This window comes from Thamnophis sirtalis, unplaced genomic scaffold (genome assembly GCF_051295495.1).
Source record: "Thamnophis sirtalis isolate CommonGarterSnake01/CBP01778 unplaced genomic scaffold, rThaSir2_p1.2 scaffold_11, whole genome shotgun sequence".
In the NCBI taxonomy this organism is placed as follows: Eukaryota; Metazoa; Chordata; class Lepidosauria; order Squamata; family Natricidae; genus Thamnophis; species Thamnophis sirtalis.
The window spans coordinates 48641661-48669051 of NW_028261391.1; the positions used below are offsets into that span (position 1 = coordinate 48641661).

General features: G+C 35.2%; 1 protein-coding gene across 8 annotated transcripts in view; it reads right to left on the reverse strand.

Annotated features, from left to right (window-relative positions):
* Positions 1-27391, reverse strand: part of CFAP43 (cilia and flagella associated protein 43) — a 63900-nt gene that overhangs the window by 9537 nt on the left and 26972 nt on the right. For 6 of the 8 annotated variants that reach the window (XM_087725796.1, XM_087725797.1, XM_087725794.1 and 3 more), the window contains 23 exons: positions 26584-26664; positions 25806-25957; positions 24278-24381; positions 22995-23135; positions 21605-21774; positions 20259-20426; positions 18114-18244; positions 17021-17189; positions 16493-16597; positions 14475-14552; positions 12777-12902; positions 12077-12181; positions 11012-11128; positions 9171-9377; positions 8605-8811; positions 7152-7241; positions 6976-7056; positions 5452-5577; positions 3882-4001; positions 3693-3800; positions 3181-3267; positions 1322-1410; positions 102-309 (listed from right to left, as the gene is read on the reverse strand). In XM_087725796.1, coding sequence (XP_087581922.1) covers positions 102-309; positions 1322-1410; positions 3181-3267; positions 3693-3800; positions 3882-4001; positions 5452-5577; positions 6976-7056; positions 7152-7241; positions 8605-8811; positions 9171-9377; positions 11012-11128; positions 12077-12181; positions 12777-12902; positions 14475-14552; positions 16493-16597; positions 17021-17189; positions 18114-18244; positions 20259-20426; positions 21605-21774; positions 22995-23135; positions 24278-24381; positions 25806-25957; positions 26584-26664 — 2970 coding nt within the window. The remainder of the gene's footprint in view (positions 1-101; positions 310-1321; positions 1411-3180; positions 3268-3692; positions 3801-3881; positions 4002-5451; positions 5578-6975; positions 7057-7151; positions 7242-8604; positions 8812-9170; positions 9378-11011; positions 11129-12076; positions 12182-12776; positions 12903-14474; positions 14553-16492; positions 16598-17020; positions 17190-18113; positions 18245-20258; positions 20427-21604; positions 21775-22994; positions 23136-24277; positions 24382-25805; positions 25958-26583; positions 26665-27391) is intronic. The other 2 variants (XM_087725795.1, XM_087725798.1) reach the window with 2 other exon arrangements.

Below are 27391 nucleotides of genomic sequence, written 5' to 3' on the forward strand. Positions count from 1 at the left end.
GACACTGTGTGGTTCTCATTAGCTCAGTTCTGAGCGAATTATTTATTTGTACAAAATATAAAGGTCAAATTTGATTTTAAATAATGAAATCTTATACATACTTGCTGTTCACTTTCTACTTTCGCTCGCCTAGCTGCACAAAAGCGTTCCCAGTTACTGATGTCAAGCCCCTCAGGTCTGTTTTCAGGATTGTCCATTTCATCAATTGCTTTCATTAAATGGGCGAGAGCATCCTGATACATTTTGGCAGAGCCTGGCCGTTCCCCATATGGGTTTGCAGTATCTGTTTGTACTTTCATCTTCAAAGCCCTTCCATTATTGAACACAACAGGCAAAGAAAAAATGTAATTTCTCCTGTGACATGCTACATATTCAACAGAAAAACTTGTATATCACTAGCTTAATTTTGTCTTTAAAAATCTCTGTACTGTGTATTAACTAGCATTTTTTTTAAAAAAAACTTTGTATTTAATTTCTGAAGTTACTGATGATGGGCACAAGAGCCAAGGTGGCGCAGTGGTTAAATGCAGCACTGCAGGCTACTGCTAGATCAGCAGTTCAGCGGTTCAAATCTCACCGGCTCAGGGTTGACTCAGCCTTCCATCCTTCCGAGGTGGGTAAAATGAGGACCCAGATTGTTGGGGGCAATATGCTGACTCTCTGTAAACCGCTTAGAGAGGGCTGAAAGCCCTATGAAGCGGTATATAAGTCTACTGCTATTGCTATTGCTATTGATGATGTTAACTAGAATGGGTAATGAAACATCTGGAAGAAAACAAGCAAGCTCAGAGAGCACTAAAGACCCCTAATGTCAACCTTGAGTTACAAATATTCTCTTTTATTATTTAATTTCTATATATAGACCAGGAGGAAGGTTTGCAGTCTTCCTTAATTTAAACAGAGATTATTTGGCTCTGTGTTACTGTCATTTAGACAGTATATTGTAGGTGTTCTTTGTAGACCATGTGTTATTTTGTTCTGTGGTTATGTAGCATATCATATTTTGCTCTATATCATATTCAATTTATTTTAAAAAATATGTTGTAAAAGAAAAAGGAGTGTGGCAGGCTGAAAGAGAGACTTTAATGATAACACTAGTAACTGGCTGCCACTTCATCTCATTTAACAGTGATTGCTTCATTGGTATTTTTCTTGTCATGTAAATGCCCTTAGAATTGAAAAATGAACTAATTTAATAAGCTTCAACGATTTTCAGTTTTTTCAGATACTATACAACTTCATTTTTTGCTTATAAGATTATGCCTGTAAGAGGAAATTCATAGATTTTCAGAAAATGATTGAACTAATGAAATTTTTCTACCTTGGTCGACGTTTATAAAGTTTGAATAGTTGATCAACATGATGAGTTTGAAGATCTGAAAATTCCTTTCTAAAACCACGTTCCATAACCTTTTGGTCAGGGGGAAAACAGAAGTTACCTAAATGTCAGAGTTTATTATACCAATTTCCAGTTCTGCTGCACATAATGATTACATTTACAGAAAATGAGCTTTAAATTAAGGAATGTTGAAATTTATTTCATTGTCATATTCACTTTGCAAAGTATTAGTTGACTTCAAGGTGACATGGCAAGATCTTTCCAAAATAAGCAGCATACATAAAGAATTGAATGAGAAAGTGTGGTCAAGCCAGCTTAATCAAAGCCCTGACCCTTTGTAGCTTTGTGCAACATTGATGCACATACAGAAAAGTCAGGGCTTCAGTTATAGTGTTACGAATGTTATCTTCATTTTTGAGCTCCCTTAATGCTGTTGCACTTGTTGGCTGCATTTTTTTTGTAGGCAAAACAATAGTCAAGATGGGAGTTGTGTGATTGAAGTCCTATCAACCTGTATGTGTAGACAACATCATGCTAAGTACAAAATGGGGAGAGATTCAATTGCAGTCCTAACCAACATCTTGATTTTTTTTGCCATATAACCTACTTTACAGATGCTGCTGTCTTGCCCTTAGAACTGGATCCTTGAAAGAAGACAGAACCATAATGATAGTGATGTCTCACTGGTTTAAAGAAAGAAAGAAATGACTGCTAGTTGGATCTTTTGGCTTATGAAGTAGGCTATTTATCCATGCTATGACAAAACAATCTCCGAGACTATTATTGCTGTGACCCGCCAACAGCCAGCGGAACTGGCAGCAGAGTCGGACAGAAAGGAGGTTGGGAAGGAACATGGGCCAGTCCTGGGGGCTGAGGAAAACTCAGTCAAGGGCTCTGCATCGGAGGCAGAGGGGGAGCTAGACAGCAGTGAGGTAGAGGAACAGCTTGAGCCTGTTCCCAGTGTACGCATGCACAGAGCTGCAAAAAGACAAGAACAACTAAGAAAGCAGGGTTGACTTAGGAGTAAAGCCACATCTCTGAAAGTGAAAGGCCTCTTCCATAGAAAACAAAAGAGCGAACAGGGAATGGGCTTTTGCAGAAAACAATTTGTTCATTTGGTCATTTCAAGAGTGAAAAGTTTTGTTTGTGATTATAAGAAACTCTGTGCCAAGTTTTGCCTTGCCCTGCATTTGGAAACTAGTTATTTGGCAGCTCTCTAAATGAGATAAGGTCCATGTTGATAAACATTCCTCTGAAGACTGTTTGCTAAGCCTTGCGGACTGTGAATGAAAGGAATTCACAATTGTGTAAATAAAAGGGTTTTTGCTGGGACCAAGACTATGCTTCTTGCTTTTTAAGGAAGCCTGGGTCAGAACAATTATGTCCACTAATAATGAGCAATTACTTCAATATTTAAATAAAATATCTACATAAACAATCCCAAATTAAACTGGAAGTTGTTAATTATCTAGCTTAGTCTAATCCATTAATCAAATTCAATAAACTTCAATAATTCAGTAATATTAAATGCCACAGATTCAGATGAAAAGCTGTGTTAATCTAGACTGGTGCTTCTCAACCTTGGCAGCTTGAAGATGTGTGGCTAAAGAATTATGGAAGTTGAAGTCCATAAATCTTCAATTTGCCAAGGTTGAAAAACATTGATCTAGAGCAGTGATGGGTTTCAAAAAATTTTGGAACCTCTTCTGTAAGTGTGGCCTGCTTTCCGGGTCCACTGGTGGAACCTCTTCTAACCGATTTGGTAGATTTGACAAACCGGTTCTACCAAATAGGTGTGAACTGGTAGGAACCCACCTCTGATCTAGAGTTTAAAGTCTTACTTTGTCTTCAGCAATTAATATGTCGTAGGCTTCTCTAAAAGCATCCACTTCTGCTTTAGCTGTCTTTACTGCTTCACTGGATATTGCCTAGCAAAATAAACAAGTTGGGTATGATTGCCTGTCATTGGAACATAAGATGTTAAATCACGTTAGCACAATTAGACGGGTGATTATATGCAGGAAACATCCCCACCCCCACCCGACTAGCTTTATTGAGTTCAGCATGTCCCTGGCCTCATTCAGAAATGTAAGACATTTTCTTAATCACATGAAAAACTACAAACAAGCAAAACCTATTTTATCTTAGTGGTATGTGAACCAGTATATGTGAACTTTTGTGAAATGTAAGGGATATTTATAAAGAATTATTGATGATATTTTCAAGAAGTTGAGGAAATTTTATAAGATAATTATTTGCTGAATGGGCCACTTTGACTCTAAAAGGGCAGGTGTCATGAGAAATAAATATTTTCTCAACATCTCCCTCCCCCCCACGCCTCACATGTTCTTGCCTTTTCCTTCCTTTTTTTATTAAGGTGGTGATGGAGTGCAACTTCTCTTGAGGTCAGCTCTTCATCCAAAAGCAGTGAGAAGAGGAGGTTAGTTATTTTGAGTTCTTCCTAGTAAAAGGTTTGAAAAGGGAACAAACAGTAAGTGCTGCTTATATGGAAGCAAGGATGATAAATATTATTCAAACTCACCTGGTATATAACCATTTCACAGTGGACTTTTTTGTCAAAGAGCCTGTTCAGGATTTCATCAAATCCTTGAGTATTTTCCTGAATTGAACCCTGAAGCTTTTTCAGTTCAGTTTCTAGAATCTGTGAAAAGAAAAGGTGCAGTGTCTTTATATATGACAATTTTAATGGCAGGTAAGAATAATACATAAGAAATGACTTTTCAATCCTAATAATCTCTTTTTATATTTTTCCTAGACAATTATGTTTGCAAGATGGAAATATGGAAATTAAAAGACCAAAAAGAATTATAGATGTGAAGTTTATGAGCCAGAATGACTGAAAAATTCATCAGCTGCTATCTCTCACCACTCTATAATCAGAGGAAGCTGAAAAGGTCCTGAGCAAACAAAGAGGAGAATTGGAATCATCCATCTAACTTGCTGCCAATTTAACTATTTATTTAGCAGCTCATTTTCACTCAGTTAATGAAACATATTTTGAGAAAAAAAGTTTTCCAGTGGCTTTAATTTCTTTGAGAATTTCCTTGTAAACTCTCCTGTTTTCTCTTCCAGTATGTGAAAAAGCTTTATATAAAAATAAAGCCACTATATAAAGCCAATTTGATCTAGTGATTAAGACACCAGGTTAGAAAGTGGAAGACTGTGAGTTCAAGTCTCACCTTAACTATGAAAGTTAGCTGGGTGACCTTGAGCTAATTACCCTCTCTTAGCCCAATTCACCTCACAGTGTTGTTGTATGGAAAATAGGAGAAGAAAGATGTGTTAGAGATGTTCTTGAGTTAATTGTAAAAATAATAAAGGCAGGATAGAAATAAAAATAAACAAATATCCCCAATAGTTGCAATCTGATTTAAATATATCAGTTTCTGATTTAATTAAAGAAATTGGATTGGCATATCAACCTAAGATGAACTGATGGATGTCCAATGACTATGGTTTAGTTCAGATAATGCATTAATTCCAGCCAAACAAACTACGTATAATTAAGACCTAATATGGTCGGAATTAATACCAAGCTATTAATAATATAAAAGAAAAGTCCCTTCATCAAAACTCAGGTTTGTAAATGTACTTTATTAATTTAATGACATTAAGAAAAACTTAGAGAAAAGCTACTCTTAGTTTCTTAGTCATTTAAGTTGAATGAAAATTTAATTTGTTAAGATAATTGGTCCGCTAGTTTCTTGTGAATTGTACATTATAAAAGAATAGCACTTAGAAAATAATAAAAGTAAACAACTAAGGTGGCATGTTGCTGACATCTAATTCTGTCTATGGCAGAAAAAGAAATTAAACTGAATACAGGAAAACTGACATGATCTTTGTCTTATGAGGGAAAGTGAAGACTGCCTCATTCTTGCTTAGACAAATTACTCATTCCTATATACTTAACATTTTGAATATAAAATGTAATTATTTTTAAATGTGGCAATGGAATATTTGGAAAAGAGATTAAATTGGTCATATTTCACTATGTTTGATTTAAAGTAGTCAGGAAGGCTTTCCTAATAAAAAATGTTCCACCCTTTAATGAAAGAGAAGCTTAATAATCTTTCTTTGTATCTGTTTACCTTTCGATGTTTTTCTCTTTCTTCATTCAGTTCCTTAACCTTCTTTTCATACTCCTTATATATTTTTCTTTCTTCTTCACTCCAAAGGGCTTCTTCTTTTGATACAAATGGAGGTGGTGGAATTTCCTGAGTATATCAAAGAAAGCATTTCAGAAACAACAGTGGACATTGAATATTTGCAAAAACTACAAGATTTAATTAAGTTCCAGAATGTATTTTCAAATGATATTCAACAATGCATCCATCTTCTATGTAATATGAGAATAACATGCTTTCCAATCCCTCTTTGGTATCTGTTGAATTCTATAGAAAGCCAATTTTTAACAGCTGAACTTGTTTAAAATAACTTTAAAAATAAATGTTTGTAACCTTTTAAAATTTTGGGTTCTTTGCATTTTGAAAACTCCAATTCGTTATGACAGGGTCATGGAATCAGAGCATGAAATCTCTCATATAATGTACTTTGTGATACAATTGGTCCTAATGATACTTTGGAAGTACATTGTTGCCTGTCCACCCTTACGACTCTGACAATACTTAAGGGGCAGGTTAGTCAGCTTCTTCTTCTGTGGAAGCAAGTAATAATATACACGTTGCTGTGTTCTTCAGGATTGTTACAAGTTCAACACAGGATATTTCTGATATATGTGCTGCTAGCACACTTCTATGAATTACATGTGGCAATTGCAGCTTTTGAAATTCTATGGATGATTTAGGAATAGTGATGGTGGTGGACATGTGTCCCCATTCCTTTGTTTCCCAGAGATGCATCTGTTGATTATAGTTCTTAAAATGTTGTAGTTTATATGATTACCCTCTCCCCTGTACAGTTCCTACCACTATGCAATTAGCCCGAATTTCTACAGCATCAGAAAAAAAAATCACCAAATCAAACAGTTAATTTTTCATTTGGATTATGCAGGATTGAGGTAATGTTAAGATATTCACAGCTGTGTTCTTCTCAAGGTACCTTAAGAACATACAGTGTCCATATTGCTTTAACTGTTAGTCTGGAGGGAGTAGGTTGCACTTATTGCCTAAGCCATTGGGAATAACTTCCTCAGTTCTGTAAGTTCTGTGTTTTATGACCTTTACTCTTTATAATTCAGAATGTTTGCTGACATTCTTATTTTTTATTCATCCATTCATTTTATTGTATTATTTTTATTATTTTGTATGTAAGAACATGTACTCTAATATATGTGGACACCTGTGGATGACATGCTTGTAAATTTAATATTTATTGCATGGTTTAATAACTCTGTTGCCTACATACTGAAATTCTTTATTCTGTGTGTGCAAACTCAGCAATCTTTCCCTCATTCTTTGTCTTTTACATGCATTTTTCTGTAAATCTTCTTTCTATTATCTTCCTCCTTGCCTGTCTATTGTCCTACCTAAATTTTTCAATTGCGTCTCTTTTGATCAGAGATAACCTTTGGGGACACACACTGATAATGAATATACATTACATTAGTTGTTAATCACATGAAATCTTTATGATTTAATACAAACATAACTCACCATCTTCAAAATATCTTCCTTTTTTATTTCAAGGACACCATTCATCATGTCCATAAGGCCACGTTCTCTTGCATTGTCACTCTGAAGAATGGCATAATAAAAGATTATGAGAAAGATTAGAGAAAGGATCAAACTAGAAAAACCATGGAAAATAAGGCTCTGTCACATCAGGCTACCTGGGCAGCAAGTCGTCTTTTATATTCAATCCGAGCCATGATTTTGTTTTTTGCCTTCTGCACTGGAGTTAAGTACTTTTCTACTTTAATCTGTGGGAACAAAAGATGAAGTTTGGCTTCTTCTATATGCAAGTAATGCACATTTTTCCTAACAAGCTCCCCAGTACAATTTTCTTTAAATTTTTACTTAATAACAAACATGGATTCTTTTAAGCCATGAGTACCCTACAAGATTTAAATACTGGAATTCCACAATGAGAGAGCATACTTAAGATTGTAGAATAAGTTAATAATTGTGTTATCCTGGTTTAAAGATTACTTTTATACATGCGGTACGACTATTATATATTAGTGTAATTGGAAAGAAAGGTTTGTCGCTATCTTAATAATGTTTTAATTATTAATAAGTTTTTATATGAGCCACATAAATGTGTAATGTTTTAACTTTTCTAGCTAAGTAAACAACTAGTATCTCATAAGATTAAAAACCAAGATAGAAAATATTAAAAACCATAACAAAAACTATCAGTTTAAACAGGCAACCCTATGCTCTGTACATTTCGCTTGTCACCCAAGAAGCTTTTTCAACTGTGAGAGACAAAGAAGCTTCTTGGATGAGAAGTAAAACATCTTCAAACAAGCAAGCCCAGTTGCCTTTTGAAAAAGCAACTTTGGGACAACTACGACATGGATGACTGAAAATCTCCATAGACAATTAACATTGCTATACACCCAGCATGGCGAACCTATGGCACGCGTGCCACAGGTGGCACGTGGAGCCATTTGTCAATGGCACGTGAGCCATTGCCCTGTCAGCTGAATTCATTCTTTTTAAAGGCATTTTTCGCCCTCCCCAGGCTCCAGAGGCTTTATAGGAGCCTGGGGTGGGCGAAAAGAGCCCCCCGGATGCTCTCCGGAGGCTTCAGGAGCTTCCCTGAAGCCTCCAGAGCGCAAAACGGCCCTATGGGCAAACAGGAAGTTCAGGAACAGACTTCCAGTTTGCTCGGAGGGTCTGTTTAACCCCTCCGGAGGCTTCAGGGACCTTCAGGAGGCTTCCCTGAAGCCTCTGGAGGACTAAAAACTACCCTACAAGCAAAAAGTGACTTCCGGTTTGCTCGGAGGGTCATTTTTTGCCCTTTGAGGGCTTCAGGGAAGCCTCCTGAAGGTCCCTGAAGCCTCCGGAGGGCCTCGGGGGGGCAGGGGAGGCTGCTTTTGCCCTCCCCAGGCCCCTATAAAGCCTCTGGAGCCTGGGGAGGGTGAAAAAAGCATTGAAAAATGGGGAACACCTCTCATGCATGCATGCACACTGGGGGGGTCATGCATTGCATTATGGGTAGGGCAAGCCCACGCAGGACCCCCCTCTACTCCCCACTAAGCCAAAAAAGGTTCGCCATCACTGCTATATACATTCATTCTATCAAGTGAGAAGCATTAGGGATCTCAAATACCTGACCTCTGATTCTTGAACCACCAGTGCTCGCTCTGGTTTCTCATTGTCTGTAAGAGTTGGCACCCAGATTTCTTCCTTAATATCAAGCTGGTTAAAGATCTGTGATATTCTTATGTTCTTCTCTTTCACACGTGCAATTTCCAGCTCTTTCATTCGTGCGACTGAATCAAAATCCTTATTAAAAGATCTCTTTATGTTATAGATGATGTCCTGAGGTATCAAGGATTTTATGGCAGTATTACAAGCAAATAGTATATAGTAATATTGCATGTGAAATAACTGAGTTTCTTAAGTGACCTCAGTTTAAAACTGCTTGCAATTCTGACCATTGGTCTCTAAAGATTCTACATTGATTTCATTGTTGAAGCTTTCTCTCCTGAAAACATGACATGGACATCCAAATGTGGCAACACACAAATTCCAGAACACTTAAATATGATTTGTGTAAAACCCAATTTATAACTACCTGAGTTATTGCTCAGTTATTCTTGCTATAAGATATAGAATACTTTACAAGAGCAATCCTGCCTATGTATAGTGGAATAAATAAACAGATATGACAAACTTACCCGTAGCAATATAATTTGACTTATTTTCTCCTCTCTAGTGTGCAGTTCCAGTTGGTTATATAAAAGAGATGTGTTCCCACCATACGTTGCGCTCAGACTCCCAACCAGAGCATCTATTTTTTTTTCTTCTTCTCCTTCTTCTGTCTTTTCCCCTTCCTCTTTAACGCCTGAAGGTTGGGCATCAAATTCCACAATCTTTTTTCGAAGCTGAGTGAAATATATATAGAGAGAGCGAGAATGGAAGCAGTGAGCTTCCTCCCATATTTGGGCATACCAGGGGGTTGTGACACTAATTACATACATACATACATACATACATACATACATACATACATACATGTATGTATGTATGTATGTATGTAATTAGTGTCACAACTTATATATATACAACTAGTGTGTGTATATATATATATATATATATATATATATATATATATATATATATATATATATATATATATATATATAATATATATACACACACACACACACACACACACACATACATACATATACACACATACATACATATATATGTTGTACTTGTGCTGATAAATAAATAAAGGGAGACTAGTATAGATCTATTTCAAGCTATTTAGCTCTTATCAGCTAGCCATACCCTTACTGGGAATCGAACCTGTGCTGTATTGCATCTTAGGCAGATGTGTTAACCACTAAGCCACAGAGTTTGACTCCTTATCAGCCAAGCCAGGGTGAAAGGTATCTATTTAGAATTACAACCCCCAGTATGCCCAAATATGGGAGGAAGATCACTACTTCCATTCTCTGTCCTTCGGCTCGTCACAAGAGACCATCCAGACAGAAACCCAATATTTTTACTGTTGGCTTTTTACCCTGGCTTGGCTGATAAGGAGTCGAACTCTGTGGCTTGTAACAAAATGTAACAAAAAGGCAACAGTAAAAATATTGGGTTTCTGTCTGGATGGTCTCTTGTGACGAGCCGAAGGACAGAGAATGGAAGTAGTGATCTTCCTCCCATATTTGGGCATACCGGGGGTTGTAACTCTAAATATATATATACACACACACACACACACACACACACACACATCAGAATATTGTTAATATCATAAACCATAGTAAATTTTTCAGAAAACATTTATCTGAAATAGAAGTTTTATTTCAAGACCCAGAAGGCAAAACAATGGAATACTGTAAGTTTAGAAGAATAGAATAGAATATTCTTTTTTTTTCTATTTTTCTAATTTTCTATTTCTATCTGCAAATTTTATGAGTTCCCCATCTATCCCCTTATCCAAATTATTGATGAATATGTTGAAGAGTACTGGGGTCTAAAATAGAGCCCTGGGATACCCCACTGTGCACCTCCCTCCAGGTAGGTGCAGTTCCATTGAGGGCTACACTGAGGTTGGTCAGACAGTTACGAATCCATCTGGTGGTGATGCTTTCTAACCCACATTTTTCTATTTTATCAAGTAGTAAGTTATGGTCTACTTTGTCAAATGCCTACTGAAGTCCAAGTAAATTATATCAATAGCATTCCTCTGGTCCACTAGTTCTGTCACTTTGTCAAAGAATGCAATAAGATTAGTATGGCATGATTTGTTTTTGACAAACCCATGTTTGTCAAATATATTTATCTTATATATTTATCTTGGGGGGTGTTTTCTGTTATGTGAATAATGTACGTTAAAAGCTATGAAATGTTTTATAAACTAGGCTCTAGATGAATAACCTACCTGAACCATTTCAGCATAGGAATAGTTAAGAGAAACACTGGAATATAAGAATCATTAGACAATGTAAACCTGACAATGAAAATTATTTATCCTTCTTGGGGAAAAAAAACAAGATTCTACCTTCATATCTATTGATTCAATCTTCTTTAAATACAAAATTCTTTCCAACATTTGATTTTCTTCTGGACTCCGTCCTTTCATTGGATAATTCTGAACTTCACAAGAAGAATGGAAAGTCTTTGGAAAGAAAAAAAAGCAAGTATAACTCATGCTGTTTCCAAATACAATGTTTAATATAGTTCTAACTTACAAAAGCTTTATGTTGTACTTTTAGAGGTGTATTATTGTACTATTAACTGATTCTTTCTTTTTAAAGCCATCTTCTACTAAACAGTAGGATGTTCTCTCATATGAATTACTTTCATGATGCTGTTCATAATTGGGTAATAGTTTTGGATGAATTATAAGTAATTAGTTAACAACAGTATTTGGGACTAAAAATTCCATCAGTTATAAAGTACATCATTACGTGAATGCAATGACTTACAATAACAATTCCAGCAGTTCCATTGTGGTCATTAGGCAATTCTTGCATGGTCATTAGGTGCAATGTCATGTGATCGCCATCTGCTGGCTTTCCATTAAATTTGCTGTTTGGAAGCCACCAGTGAATGTCGCCAATGGTGATCACATGGATGTGAGATGCTGCAACTGTCATAATTTTAAGCCCATTGCTAAGCACACAAATTATTATCAAATAGCAATAGCAATAGCAGTTAGACTTATATACCGCTTCATAGGGCTTTCAGCCCTCTCTAAGCGGTTTACTGAGTCAGCATATTGCCCCCAACAACAATCCGGGTCCTCATTTCACCCACCTCGGAAGGATGGAAGGCTGAGTCAACCTTGAGCCGGTGAGATTAGAACCGCTGAACTGCAGATAACAGTCAGCTGAAGTGGCCTGTAGTACTGCACCCTAACCACTGCGCCACCTCGGCTCTGTAAATGACCACAGGGGTGCTGCAAAGGCTGAGGAACAGCAGTAAGTCTCTATATTTAGCATCATAACTTAAAACAGCTGCTAAACCAAGGACTACCTGCAGTATTTTCCTAGATTTAATTAATTTAAGCAATGATTGACTTTTAGTTAAAGCAGAGTAAAAGTGAGAAAGGGAAAAAAATTACCTTAATTGAACGTCCTTTAACCAACATGGTATCCCAACACTCTTTTTTTATCATCTCACGTAAATAGCAATTGGCTAGATTTTCCATCTCTATATCCTTCCTCACCTTTATCATAAAACAGAAAACAAATGAGGATGCAAAATCCATTTGGTTTATATGTCACTCATGTTAACCCTGGACTCATGTAAATCATGCAATATATAATATTAATCAAAATCTTATATATCACAAAAATCTTAGAAAGCATCCAGATTTAAACATTTGCCGCTTGAATTATGTTGATAGACAAAATATCAATTTGAAAAATCTGTATATAAAGTAAAAGAAAGCTCTTTTCCTTAATATCGGTGACATTTAGATGTGTAAATCTTGTGTTACTTATATAATAAAGTAAAAATTGTACAATTGTGACAAGGATAATTTTCCTTTCTTAGATTCTACAGCTGAAGAAGAAAATACAAAAATGAAGGCAGAAATAAATAAATCAGTTCCTTAGGATAAGCCCATTCCAACTTCTGATTTGTTTATTTATTTGAATGGTGATCTTTATAAATATGTAAATCTAGCCCTAACGAATAATATATACTGTATAATTCTGATTGACTTTTAAGCATTTTAGAATTCCTCTTATTCTCCATACAAACGTTTTATTTGTTCAGGACAAATAAAAGTAAATTGAACCCCAACAAGTTCACCATACCCTTTCCACTTCTGAAGCACTGTGTATTTGCTGTTTCTCTTGTTCCTCTACATCCAGATTGAATTCCTGTTGGTCCAGTTTCTCAATTTTAGGTGCAACTGAATTTTCGAACATCATTTCTTGAATCTATTTTTGAAATGATAGAAATTAATAGTGAGGAAAAGATGTATTTGTAAAAGAATGGTGAATCTATGTCTATCCTAATATACTGTGTGTTTGAAGTATAATTTACAAACATGCAAGTTTTAATAATAATAACAAATCACTAGGCATGCTAAGTTTAATGTGAGTGGAAATGCAACACCATTGGACATCATAAAGAGACAAGGAGTATGACTAATATCTTTCCAAATAATTGAAAGACTGCATTTCCATATAGTTATCCGTGCCGGTACTACCTTTTCAGCAACTACACAAAGCACATTATATCTTTAAACACAAGAATAATACAGATCCATTTCATATCAGGAAAGTAATGGAAATTCTGAATCCAGAAATATATATGTAATCATTTGATAGTATAAGTGCAAAGAAATCATTTGCACTGTGAATTAAAACTGTCGTAGTCATTGCGAAGAACAAGGGACTCTAGTATGAAGATTGCTAGTTTAGATTCATAGAACCAATCTAAACAGTAAGCAGTTATTTCACACAGCAGTTGGATTTACAAACAGATCATTTTCTGTGGTCTCAAAATAACTGTCAATTTGAAGGACTGCAATAGTTCTTTTGCAATTATTATATAATTCCCAATAAGTAGGAAATTAAGTATACATCTGAAAATAAGCACCTGAGGCCTAAATAAGGATATGTTATCTATGAGAGCTAGATGGTGCACTGTCTCTCCAACCAATATTATTAACACAGGTTTTTTTAAAGGTTGAAATATCACCAACTTTCACAAGGTTTTGGCATTGTGGTGTGAGATCATAGAAAAATCTCATGAGATTTTGCAATTTAAAAAGATATCAAATGATTTGTTTTCCTGAAAAAAAACACCAGATCATCATATTTGATGCATGGTGATTGAAAGGACATTTTCTCTCCAGATGTTACTAGGTGCAAGTTAACTTTAGCTATAGTTATTAGATGCGGTTTGTGTGCTGTTTTACTATCTTACATTAAGTATCAAATAAAAAAGACAATGTTTAGTTAGAACACCTTTCTAAAAATTACATTTTTAAAGTTATAATATTATAAAATTGAAACGGGTGGTTTAGGCCAGAGTCCAAAACACTGCTCAGTACAGGAATCCAAAGTAAAACATAAAGTGAACTGAGTGATTAGTGCTCTCAACTGACCTTCATATACAGCTGCAGTGGTACAGATGTTTCCCAACTAAATATGAAAGATATCAACATGCATGGAAAAGGTCCCTATTATCTTTTCAGGTAAATAATTTGGCTATTTACATTCAACCTACATCCTTGTGGAATCCCACTATATGAATCCTAAGCAAGTTATTAACTGATGATTTTACCTAGTTTGGGTACTGAAACATCTGTGAGAAAACTTAGACAGCACCAAGGACCCCTCATAAGCAAGTTATGGCTGCATGGCAAAGGGAAAACAAAGGATTTAAAGACTGTATAAAAACCACAATCAAATAAGCTATGTTATGAAAGTAAGTGTGAGAAACATAAAAGTAATGTCCTTATAGCACTTCTGGAAGCAGACTGGGGATTTATCAATGCACACCTTTTTACGAAGCACTTTAATTCCATGTTTTAGTTCTTTTCTCTTTTCATCAAAACTGTCAGTTTCATCCTTGATTGCCTGAAATTTCACAACAGACAGAGGAATGGAAACACTGCAATTTTTGACATACAAAGCAAAAAAAGGTATACCTGCATTAAAATGGGAAAACTACATTTTGTAAAAGTCCGTAGAGATTCTCAGTCATCATGGTTGTCCCAAAGATGCTTTTTTAGGAGGCAACTGGACTTTCTTGTTTTTTTTTCTTTGAGGACATTTCACTTCTCATCCAAAAATCTATATTTTGTAAAGTCAAAAAAACAACAACAACCAACCACTATCCCCTACTACAGTGATGGGCAACCTTTTTGGCGTGGTGTGTCAAAAATCGGCAAAAAATCGAGCATAACTCGCGTTGTGTGTCACTTCGACAAAAACATAAGACTCTCTGTGCCGGCCTGACTGGAGAGAGGCGCGCACTGTTCCCGGGCTCCTCTCCTGCGGGTCCTCCCTCGCCGCGCTGATGACGTGTGTGCGCACGGCACGCACGCCTTACCAGCAGCCCCTGCGCTCAGAAAGAGGCGGCGGCGATACAGTAAGTGAGTGTGGGCAGGGGAGATCACACGTCCCCCCCCCCATTCCTCCAGCACAGATTCTTTCATCCTCGGCGGCCGTGCAGGAGCCGAGGATGAATCGCATGAAATCCTGTGCGTGTCACCCCAAATGGCTACGCGTGTCAGCACTGACACGCGTGTCATAGGTTCGCCATCACTGCCCTACTAGCTCTTTTTCCCATATTAAGATTAAATAGTACAAAACCTGAGAAAAATAGCGGATCAAGTCACTTCTAATCCATTAATCTATAAAAGTTCAAGCTTTAAATAAACTTCCATATTTCATGTAGAATTATGTGCTATTTCTAGTTTGGACTGCAAAAATTCTAAGGAACAACTGGACTACTTACTCAGACAAAGACCTAGTTTACACATCTAGTACCTCATCCAAGAAACTATGTATTTGTAGAGAAGGAATTAGCAATGAACTAGGAACCACTGACTGCTTCCTTTTCCTAGTCCTTCTAAAATGCCTATATCTCAGTACAAGTAGATCTCAATTTACAATAATTCATTTAGTGACCAAAGTTACAACAGCATTGAAAAATGGGACTTATCACCATTTTTCATACTTACAACCATTGCAGCATCCCCATGATCATGTGGTTAAATTTTAGATGCTTGGAAAACTTATGATGATTGCAGTGTCCCAGGGTCATGTGATCACCTTTTGCAATCTTCTGACAAGCAAAGTCAATGGGGAAAACAGATTCACTTAACAACTGTCTTATAACTTAACAACTGCAGTGATTTAACAACTATGGCAAGAAAATGTCTATGGAGATTCTCAGTCATCCAGGTCATGGGTTGTCCCAAAGGTACTTTTTCAAGAGGCAACTGAACTTTCTGATTTTTCTTTGAAGATGTTTCGCTTCTCATCCATGAAGCTTCTTTAGCTCTTGACTAGATCCTTTCATTCCTCACCATCCAGTCAAAGCTGAAGAAGCTTCTTGAATGAGGAACATCTTCAAAGAAAAACAAGAAAGTCCAGTTCTCTCTTGAAAAAGCACCTTTTTGGCAAGAAAGGTAAAATAGGGCAAAACTCACCTAATCACTGTCTTGCTTAACTACAGAAATTTTGGGCTCAACTGTGGTTATAAGTAGAAGACTACAAGGGAAGGGACTAGATTGGGGAAAATAAAATATTCCTACACTCTGCTTTTTCTTAATTCTTTTTCAACATACCATGGCTAAATCAATCATGGCATCCTGTAGTAAATGAATGTATTGCTTATGTAGAAGTAAGCATGTGTCCTATGTTGCTTGGTTTTATTCATAGTCAATTTCATAGGGCAATGAGTTATCAATTTTAATAAAACCACAATAAACAAAGAAAGAGACAAACCGCTACCTGTCCATTTTACATCTTACTATAATACTTCAGATTTTACTATACTACAAACGTACCTTCTCTGCTTTCTGATCTAACCATGAAGTCTCCTCGGATTTTGCTTGTGTAAGTAAATAGTATTCATCTTCATCAGTCACTTCTATGCTTGCTTTTCCATGTAACTTGAATGAAAAGAGCTCATTTACAATATAGTTAAATAACATATTGTATTGTGTTTTAGATAGATATATAATCTATATTTCAACTATGTTTAGTATCAGTTTCTTAAGTTTTTGCTATATATTTAATTTCAGGGTGGAAAGCACAAATTAAATTAATCTAAATGAATTACTTTACTGATCAATTATTACAGAATTAAGTATGCCATTGATTCAAGGGTGTAAGGACAGGCATCTTGATAGTTATGATTCCCTGTGAATGACCACACATCATAGGTCTACATAGCTAGTTATATTACTAATGAAATGAAAAAGAAAAATAAGATTCAATCACAAAGATTTTACAGCAAATAATTAATTCCATTTTTATCTTCTCAATATTTATTCTATTGTTTACATTTGCTATATATTTAAATAGTATAAGACCTGTGGAGAACTAGTCTCAAATGATATGCTATATGTGGGTTTTGATGTTATTGCCCATTCTTCCATAGTTTTTATAAATGAGTTTTCACTGAAAATAGAGTGGTTAAGTTTGACTAGAAGTTGTGTCCCAAAGTCAACTGCATCCTTCATTTTGCGTTCCCCAAGCTTCCTAGAAGAATTAAAGAAAAAAAAGTCAAAGAAAAAAATGTGGGTAAGATTGTTAAGCAATCCGTAATAGATGGGTCAAATATGATTTATAAAATAATCTTATGAATCCTTAAGAAGAACTTCAAATCCATACTTTATTTATCTTCACAAAGAAGAAGCTTTTTTGTTTTTAAAAGAAAGCATTTATTAGTGGGAGACAAGAATATACCCGATTCCCCAGTTTGGCAAATTTTCCAATGTTCAATAGGTTTACAGATTTTTATTGTAATATTTAATGCTTGCAGATTTCAGCAAGCACTGAATATACTTTAAGTATCATAAAAGTGATTTAAATTTCCTTTCTTGCCTGAAGAACTTCAACCTGTATCTATATACTTTCACAAGAAATTTGGGCAACCTAGAATATCTTATTCTCAGGACAGACGACTTACCTTAAATACAAATATACCTCTTTTCTGCTTTATTCATAAAACATTTCCACAGTTTGGTCAGTAATTGTAGAATTACAGCCCTACTTTGCAGAGCAGATGCAAAACAAGAGTAGAAATGGTCATTTTTCCCTTAAATGTTCTAGTATATACTGGTACTATACTATACTGCTTTTTCTTTTTTTTCCATCCTTCTAGTAATATTAATATATACAGAAGCAGACACATCACAGCCAAATTTTGTTTGTTCCTTTTGACAGCATCCCACATCTGATGTATTTTGAATAAACACATACGTAGTTATTTCTACAGAAAATTGTGAGTATTTAGTCAAATATTGTCAAGTTAATCAAATTAAAGTATCTCTCAATTGGGTTGGGGGATAAATAATCCTATCAGTTGGTCTAATGCAAATCACAATATATAAAGGCAAATAGCCATGTTTTTGAAAAGCTGGTGAAAATATATCATCCTTTTATCCGTCAATATGTACATACTTCCATTTTAGACAAACAAGAGCTCCATCTTGGGTTCCGGTGACAAGTATATTTTGGCTATCCAATGAGAATGCCAATGATTTAATTCCTCGTCCATTATATGAATGGCAGTATTCAGAAGTCAGAATATCCTTGAAGAAAGATATTTAAGAAAAAATTACTGTTTTATCTGTTGGCTAAGGAATTTGTGAGAAGACTGGAAAGATGTAATGAAAACTTTTGCAGGTTGCATATAGTTTAACTATGTGAGAAGACTAAAAATGTTTTAGTAGCATTGGTCCTATTTTAGGTATTGGCAAATGTTGTAATTGTAAAGTATATCTCAAATATGTGATTTATATTTATGTACTAATTCTAATAAATATATATCAAATGGTCCGAATTCAAAAAAAGAAAATTCCATAGTTTACAGATAAAGATCACTACTAAGAGACACAGATAAACTGGTGATAGATGGAACTTTGAACTGTGTAAAACTCTTAATCTTTTGATCCTATTCTATAACAAGAAAACATAGCTTTCTTTCTTTCCTTCCCAATTTCCTATTAAGAAACTTTGAAATGATTCTAATTAAAATCCCAAATTAGGAATTTTAACAACTGATTAAAACAACTGATAAAACCATACACTCAAGCATTGTATAAAATATACAAAATAAGCAATGAAAATAATAGTCAAAAGGTTTAAATACTTAAGCAGAATCAGTACATTAAAAGGCATTTGAGAGTAAAAATGACTTTGCCTGGAACTGAAAAGGGAGTAAGTATACCTGGTGGGAGGACATTAAAATTTGGGGGGAGCTCTCAGGCAGACATTTGCTGTACCTCAGTAGAAGAGGGCAGCCAGTTAAAGTCCTCCAAAGATGACCTTAGGATATGTTCAGAAACAAATGGGAAAGGCACTTGTTCAGACACTGTACTGTGTTCTCAAGCCATTAAAGTATAAATTAACATCCTCACTTTGAATTGGCACCAGAAAATTTGTATGATTTCGAATTGCCCTGTTACAGTCAGTCTGCTTGATATTATTTTCTATTAAAATTTCTGAAGCATATTCAGGGGCAATCCTTCATGTCAATAATTTAACAGTGAAGTCATCTGTGCATGTATTACTGTAATGAAGTTATTTTAAAAATAACATCTTTGGTGTCACCCTAAAGTAATAAAAAGTGCTTTGTATCACTGATGCCATTAGAGCCTGTAATGTCAGAAGTGGCTCCAAAGCAACATCAAACTATGAACTAGTCTTTTGGGAAGAATATAGCACCATCTGGAATAGATTGAGCAGCACCCATCATCTACTATCCATCTTGTCTACTAACAGCAAACCTTCCTTGTCTGTATTAAGTTTTAATTTATTGGCTCTCATCCAGTCTGTTAATATAGATAGGACAAACTGAGGACTTCCTCTGACTTACCTTGATCTGGTAAAAAAAAAAGAGATAGAACTGGAGAGAATCAGCATATGGACATTTTAAATTTCCAAAATGATATCACTAAGCAGTTTCATGTAGAATCACAAAGGAGATAAAATTGGAATTTGCAGAATCCACATGAATGCCATAAAAATCCTATAGAAATTCCTCACCTTTACTTTTTCTGGAGATGGAAAGCTAGATAATTAGCAAAAACACTATTCTATCCATGTCTAGCTTTGACCAACTAGGACAGCATGCTTGATGAATTGAAAACTGCCAAGTGGAATCAACAGGATGCATATTTTTTTGTTTCTCACTTGGCCAAACTAATCCAACAAATTTATCAAGGCAGTTCAGTGCAAAATCCAAGTCTAAAACTCCATTTCATCCAGAATGTCAATTTAATTCAAGAATGTATGGATATGATCAGCCATCATATGCTGAAGCACCTTGTGCAGAACAGAATATAAAAAAATAATACATTCAGTCCCTTTGATTGTTCTAGATGCAAACCGAGACATCTATAAAAAAGATCACTCATTCCTTCTAACTTCCAATTTTTTCAGTAGTTCAATTGCATGTTTCAGTCACAGTAGAACGGGTAAAATGAAATCATCAGAGTGCATTTACTTAATATTGTTTGTAAATATGTACCTTAAACACCAAAGAAATTCATTTGATGACTCAAAGGAACACAGATTAAATGAAAACTAAGTTGTGACAATTACCAGAGTTGAGGCATTATGAATAAACAATAGCCCACTCTCTGCAGCTGAAGCTAGCCATTTGTCATGAGGCGACAAACACAGGAATGCTTGTCCAAACTGTTTGCTTGGTATCTTCTTCTCTGACATGATTGGTTGGTCTTTTGATGTCATCTGCTGTAAAGCCACCTGCTATAAAGCAATGCCATATACAGTAACTGATGTGGTCATAGGAATATGGAAGGTAGCTCCAGTCAAATTAAGAAAACTAATACAATATAACCAAACATCCTTTCAATAAACCTAGAATAAAATTGAGTTGGAAGGGACCTTGGAGGTCTTCGAGTCCAGCCCCCAGCTCAAGCAGGAGAAACTAAACTGTTTCAGATATGTGTCTAGACTCTTCTTAAAAACCTCCAGTGATGGAATGATGGATTTCTGAAGGCAAGCTGTCCCACTGGTTAATTGTCCTCACTGTTAGGAAGTTTCTCCTCTTTCTTCTTTCACATCTCCCTTGAAATTCCATCCACAGAAATATTCTTTATTTCCTCATAATCCCAGCTTTTCTGCCCTGATACTAGTTCAATTCTTGTTCAACTTTACCCCATTTGATACTTCTCTCAGTTTTTATTATCTACCAGTACTTATTCAGTCTTTTATTTCATATACAGCTCAGAGCTACATAAAGCAGTGGCAGTAATCCTGGTCTGATGAGCTGCCTTTTTATTCATTTCTCCTTAAATGCCCTCTATAAGCATAGCAGTTTCTCACTGCACTTTTCAGCTGCACAAATGAACATTCCCAGAATCTCTCCATTTTTAAAGGACAAAGTTGGGAAAATGAAACTAAAGGCTAATTTATATAGGAGCATTTTAAGATCCAAAAATCCAATCTAGAGGAAAATGAGTGTTTAATAATATTGTGAATAAATAGAGTGTATTGAATAAATTTAATTCTTTTAAAAAAATAACAGGCCAGGGGCCAAGTTAGATGACATATTAAGTGTGTTATCATTTTTAATCTCTCTGAATTTTTGTGTTCAATCAAAGCATCTCAACTTATGGATAGGCATGTCCGGGATCAAGAGATGTTGAATAATTGCTCCCCAAAAACCACTTTCCTTTAATATGCTATTTTACAACCTAACAGGAAATATCTGTTGTAGGTAGAGTGGGGAAATAATTTTTATTGGGAAATTGGAGCAGAAGATAGATTTAAACTTTCTCCCATTTGTTCTACAATTCTAGTTTGGACTGTAAAATCCAGAAGTGCAATTTCCAAGAAAAGTGTTTAAAGGAATTGCATACATTTGCATACATTTTGTTTAGTTTGACCTATAATTAAAGTCTACTTGTAAAAGGAAGACATACTTTTTCAATAAGATGATATTTACAGATGTAGGAAGAGGGGCTAGTACAGGCAAGTACTGTTTCATCCTTCCGCTTGACCAGAGAAAGTAGTGGGAACTCTAATTCATACATATGCTTCTGAATAATACTGTCTTTCAACAGCCCTCTTTCTGTAATACACATTTCATTGTCTGCAGATTTAAAAAAGATAAAAAGGAGAAATAACTTTGTGTAATATTTTTTCTCTTAGAGAATATTTGTTAAGAAAAAAAAATACCAGATGTAATTGGGTCTCCCAAAATGTGTATGTAATTATCTCGGATTATTTGTATTTAACTTTTGTAATTGGCCTTTTGAATGCAACAATATAAAAAAAAAATTCCACAAGTATATGTTGAGGGTTTCAAAGTCAAATTTTCACAAGACTCTTTCATTAGTTTGGGGCATAACATAATTTGAGCACAACACTTAAACCATTTCATACATAGGTACATATGAAGAGTATTCCAATATTAAACACACACTTATTAATTTTAAAAAAATCTGACAAAGTGACTTGCAAATCACAGCTGCAAAACAGAGCTATTTCACCTTGACATGAAGTTAATAGTGCTTTTTATTACCAGAATATTAATATTTTATCAATATTATTATTGGGCTGATACATATTTCAAATCATTATCAGTAGGGTGATAATCTAGAAAAACAGTGTTTGGTATAATGATTAACGCATCAAGATAGAAACTGGAGGAACATGAGTTCTGATCACATATTAGGCATGAATCTAGGTCAGGCACTAGGAAGTAGATAATGGGAAACCATTTCTGAAAATCCTTCCAAGAAAATTGTGGGGACTATTACTTGGAATCGATACTAACTTGAAGGCTAAATCAATCAGTCGCTCTAAAAAACTCGCCCCACTAAGAGCTGCCAAAATCCTGCTTCTCTTTTCTTCTTTGCTGAGCAGAACAACAGTCTTTTTCTTGTTTACTTTCTCTTTCCTTCTTTCTCCTTGCTTGGAAAAGATTTTCCCTCTCCTCCTTGGCTGCTTTTCCTTCCCTTCATCAGGAAGTCCCAGCTCTGTGGCCTTTTGGCCTGTCTTCAAAAAGTGGTTTTGAACCTCTGAAAATATTTTGTATATGATAGCTTCTTTGTTTGTTTATATTTCATACTTTTAAACCAGCCGTCTCTCTCAAAGAGGGGCTGGTATACAATATAATATAATTGATCAATAAAACAACATATAAAAACTTAACATTAACATTGTTAGCATTTAAAAAAAATAGAACAATGACATTATAAACATGTTAAGAACATAAGGATCTATTCACACTTTGAAGTCAGCATATATTATTTTCAAATGGTGACTGCACTTTGAAATAACAGAACTCAGCACTAGATTGATTCTTACCTGAAATAATATTTAGAGGAAGTGTAAATATCTCCACTCTTCCCCTTTTGAACTCCGTTGGAGAAAGAAGTGCAATCACTTCAGTTAATTCATTTTCTTCATTATACTGTAAAGTTATGTCCACAATCTCACCAGACAACACTACAGTGAAAAGAAGACAACATTCAAACCACATGTAACATCAAAATAGATTATCACTTTTTGGGGGGGGGGCTAAAATAGTTTAGAAGTCCTTGGAAAGACAAATTAGATATATTTTTAATATCCTGTCTTACTTTATCATTGAGCACTAGAATACAAGACTTATTTAGTATCCTATCTAGCCAATGAATAGACCCAAAATGTATTGATTTCTAAGAAAATAATACACATAATATGCCTTATAACACATGGGCTACCAATCTAGCCTGTAGTTCTTGAATACTATCAGTGTAGCTTCACAATTTTGACTTTTCAGCATTCCATCTTGATGGCAAGATAACATGGGAAACGTCATCCCAGCCTATATTACCCATAAAGACTACCCTCCTGCCAGCTTTTGATAAGTTGCCAGGATAGTAACTGTAATATGAAATATATTACAGATATTTTGTAATCTTGAGTCACTGCATCCCCTTTTACTAAGCGTTATACTGAAATTTTTAGAAATTGTTTATATAAATATACAAGTAGTGAGTATGTTAGGCAACTATAATTCACAATTACAGTGGTATGAAAAAGTAATGAAAAAGTAACTTTGTGACCCATGGCCACATTTATGACCTTCACTGAGTAATGTTAGTTTGCATTGTCCTGAGCTTGATTCATTTTTTTCTTGCCCCCCCCCTCTTCCTGTATATATGCTTACTCTCTTGTTATCCTTTCCTGTCTAATGAATGTAAATACAAACACTAATCCTCTTCTTGCTATATTGATCAAAAACAATCAAATTATATGCTTATCCTTTTAAAATGTTTCTCATTTATAACAATCTACTTTCTTGCTTACAGTGGATATTCTTTGTTGCACCTATTCATGCTATTACACCTATTCATATTATAATACAGATGTTTCTCCACTTTTTTTAAAGCATATGTTTAGGATTTTACCAAAAACCTACAGACTCAATAGATGATTATAAAAAGAAATATATTATTAAGATCACACAATATTCTCACTGATTTAAGAAAACTGATCATTCTGAAATAAAATATTTGGGTTTTGACATCTAACATTTGTTCTAGGAAAAAATATTGTCCACATACATAGAAGAAATAAGACATCCATAAATTTCTGTATATTACCTATATATCCCAGTACTTTAAACAATGTTGATGGGAGAGCATTTAAAATAAAAACATTTCCATCTGTAGAAGCTGCTATGAGAAATTGGCCAGTTTGTTCATACCTTAGGAGGGAAAAAGAGTAAATAAGATGATAGCACTTGATCAGCAACCAGGATAATGGGATCCCTGTTATTTCAAAGGAATTACAGTATATATATTTTGAACTTGGCCAAGAACAAACTTTAGGGGGGGGGTCAATTTAGCACTAGTAAGCACATGCACCAGCATACTCCAACACGATGCCTTTCAGGTACTGCAATAGGCCATGTTAGAAATTGTGGTTCTAATAGATAGGTCTAATAGGTTCTAATGGGAGAATTTAACTACCCTGCTATCAACTGGGAGGCAAACTTTGCACCAAGTGGGTGTTCCACCCATCACAATACTTCTGTGGTCATGTGATTGTGATTTCAGTGTTAGGCAATTACAGTAGCTCTCACTTTTAATGGCTGCAGCATTTCATGGTTATGTGATTGCCACTTGAACCTTCCCTTCTGGATTTCCACAAGCAAGGTCAATGAGGAAGCCAGCAGGCAAGATTGCAAATTATTAGATTAAGTTGCTCCTATTTTTTTACCCAAGGAGTATGAGATCTCAGTGATCTCTTACTCTGTAGCATCCCTCTGCCCACCTGTACTCCATAGTACATGCCTACCTGCAAACACTGATTCACATGTGGTTCCTGCCAGCCTAGCCATTGTACCACCAGCCTTTCTGGGCTCCATACAGCCATCCAGGTATCCACATAGCTGCCATTGGCCTGCTCGCACTCTTTAGCACCTACTTGTGATAGCCATTAACCTATGGTCCCTATGATCCATCACCCCTATGCACTCCCACATTCACCCACTTCCTGCTTAATGACCCTCCTGATCCTGGGGCAGTTACAACAGCAACTGAGGATGTTAGGATTTCCATCAGTAAGCAATGAGGTGATGTGACATTGTACTTTATGATTGTTTCGGTTAGCAGTACTTAATCCTAGTCCTTATTGCAGTTGTAACCTAAAATAATCTATAGCATCTGGAAAAGGGAATGAAGGAGAATAAAAAGAACCGTAAGGACATCAGGAAAGGGGCAAATCAGAAAGTGAGAGCAGAATTAGAATGAATAAGACCGAATGAATCAGAGCAAGAAAACTGATGGGGGTGATTAAAAAGGGGAGAGGGAAGCCAATATGTTTTTCCCAATCCACCCAACTTTGTAAATGCAGTTATCTGGAACCCCACCTCAGTTTTGTAATCATATCCTCAGGTAAATTATATATTTCTGAACTTTCAATCGCTTCTTTCTTGTAAGATGGGTGAGTGATAACTGGCCATATTGTAAATAGATGTCATCTATATTGCATTAGTAACATTTTACCATGATGCAACACAACACACATTCAAAATGTTAAAGGTACCACATGTCTGAAAATTCTGAGAATCTTGCAAGTAGTCTGGATCAGACCACCTTCTTTGCTGTGCCAATTTTACATACTTACCGCAAAAACTGCACAGTCATGTTCTCAGAAAGGAGAATTCGGTGAATTACTCTAGGAGTTTCAACATTTGTAAGATCTACAAAAAAGACACGGCCTGTTGGAGTTCCTACTGCAGCACTGTGAGAGGAGAGGCTACAAGCCATCGCAGTAACCTTGGAAATAAACAAATGATAATGAATTTTTTTTCATGTAGGTCATTTGAGAAAAGATACTTTATTTTTTCTTTCATGGAATTTTATTAGGCCAGCCTCAATTTAGAGCAGAAGTGGGCAATTAATTTTCCCATGGGGCTATATGAGAAACTGGGACTATTGTGGAAGGCTGCTACCCCCCTGCTGATGCTATTGTCTTGTCCCCTATTGCCACCACCACAGGGACAGCCAAAGGGCCGGATATGGCCTGCAGACCATAAAATGTCCAGGCCTATATAGAGAAAATCTGTTACCAAACCAAATCAAACCCAATCTGTTTTGATGATGCAATAAAAAACATTTCATATGAAATAATAATCTATACATAGTTTAGATTCTCAGCAGAAATAATTCAAAACAATTTGATATTTATTAATGTGAACAATTAAACAATGTAATTGTTTTATGTAGGAATAAGATATTTTTAAAAATCATTTCATAGATTTAAAAAAGGAAAATAATATTTGGGGTATTTTAATATATGTTTACCTTAACTCTCCATTTGGTTAATTGTATTGATGGCAGTATTAATATAGGATAGTAAGTCAGATCCAATACATTAAAACTCAAATTATATTGGTACGTACCACTGTATGTAAACACAGTGTGCTGATAAAAGCACCATTATCCAGCTCCCAAACTTGTATCTCTCCTGATTTTGCTGCAGACTATAGTAAAAAGGAATAAAATGTGATCAAACTAGGAAACAAAATAAAGTTTCTATTATTTATGTATACATTTTACTAATTTATTTTGAACATATTTCCTAGTTCCTTGTCATTATATTTATTTTATTTTTAGTTGTAAAATTTATTGGCTGCCCATCTAACCACAGGGTAACTTTAGGCAGCTTACAATAAATAATAAAAACATAATACCCCTTCCCACACCCACATCCCTAGTTCATATGGGTCAAATCAAAGAAATGCATCAAAATAATTAAAGAAAGGATGGAACAGATATACAAAGTCTTAAATATAATATACAGTATAGAAGCAAATTATTTTATATCCTAGCATTTAATATTAAGTCAGTAGGTGATTTGGTACTTGTGTTGGCCACTTAATCTGTTTTATTTACATTATACAAAATTATTTCACTAGTAAGTGTGGTGAAAGCCCTCACAATATCCATCAATAAGTGTACTTTACATTTCCTCACAGTACACCCATTAAGAAAAATCCACCAAGCTGACCTCAATTACTGCATTATGCTGATATCTTTCATCCATTTTCTCCTCTGGTAAGTAAGGCCAAACTTTTCAGCCACATTAAAGGTTTAAGGGGCAAAAGGAACAAAAGGGATTACTTGGATCTTTTTTCTTATACACACATTTTTTTTGTTTTTAATTTTGCTTAATCACTAATTAAATCCCAACTTTAGAATTCTCACTTT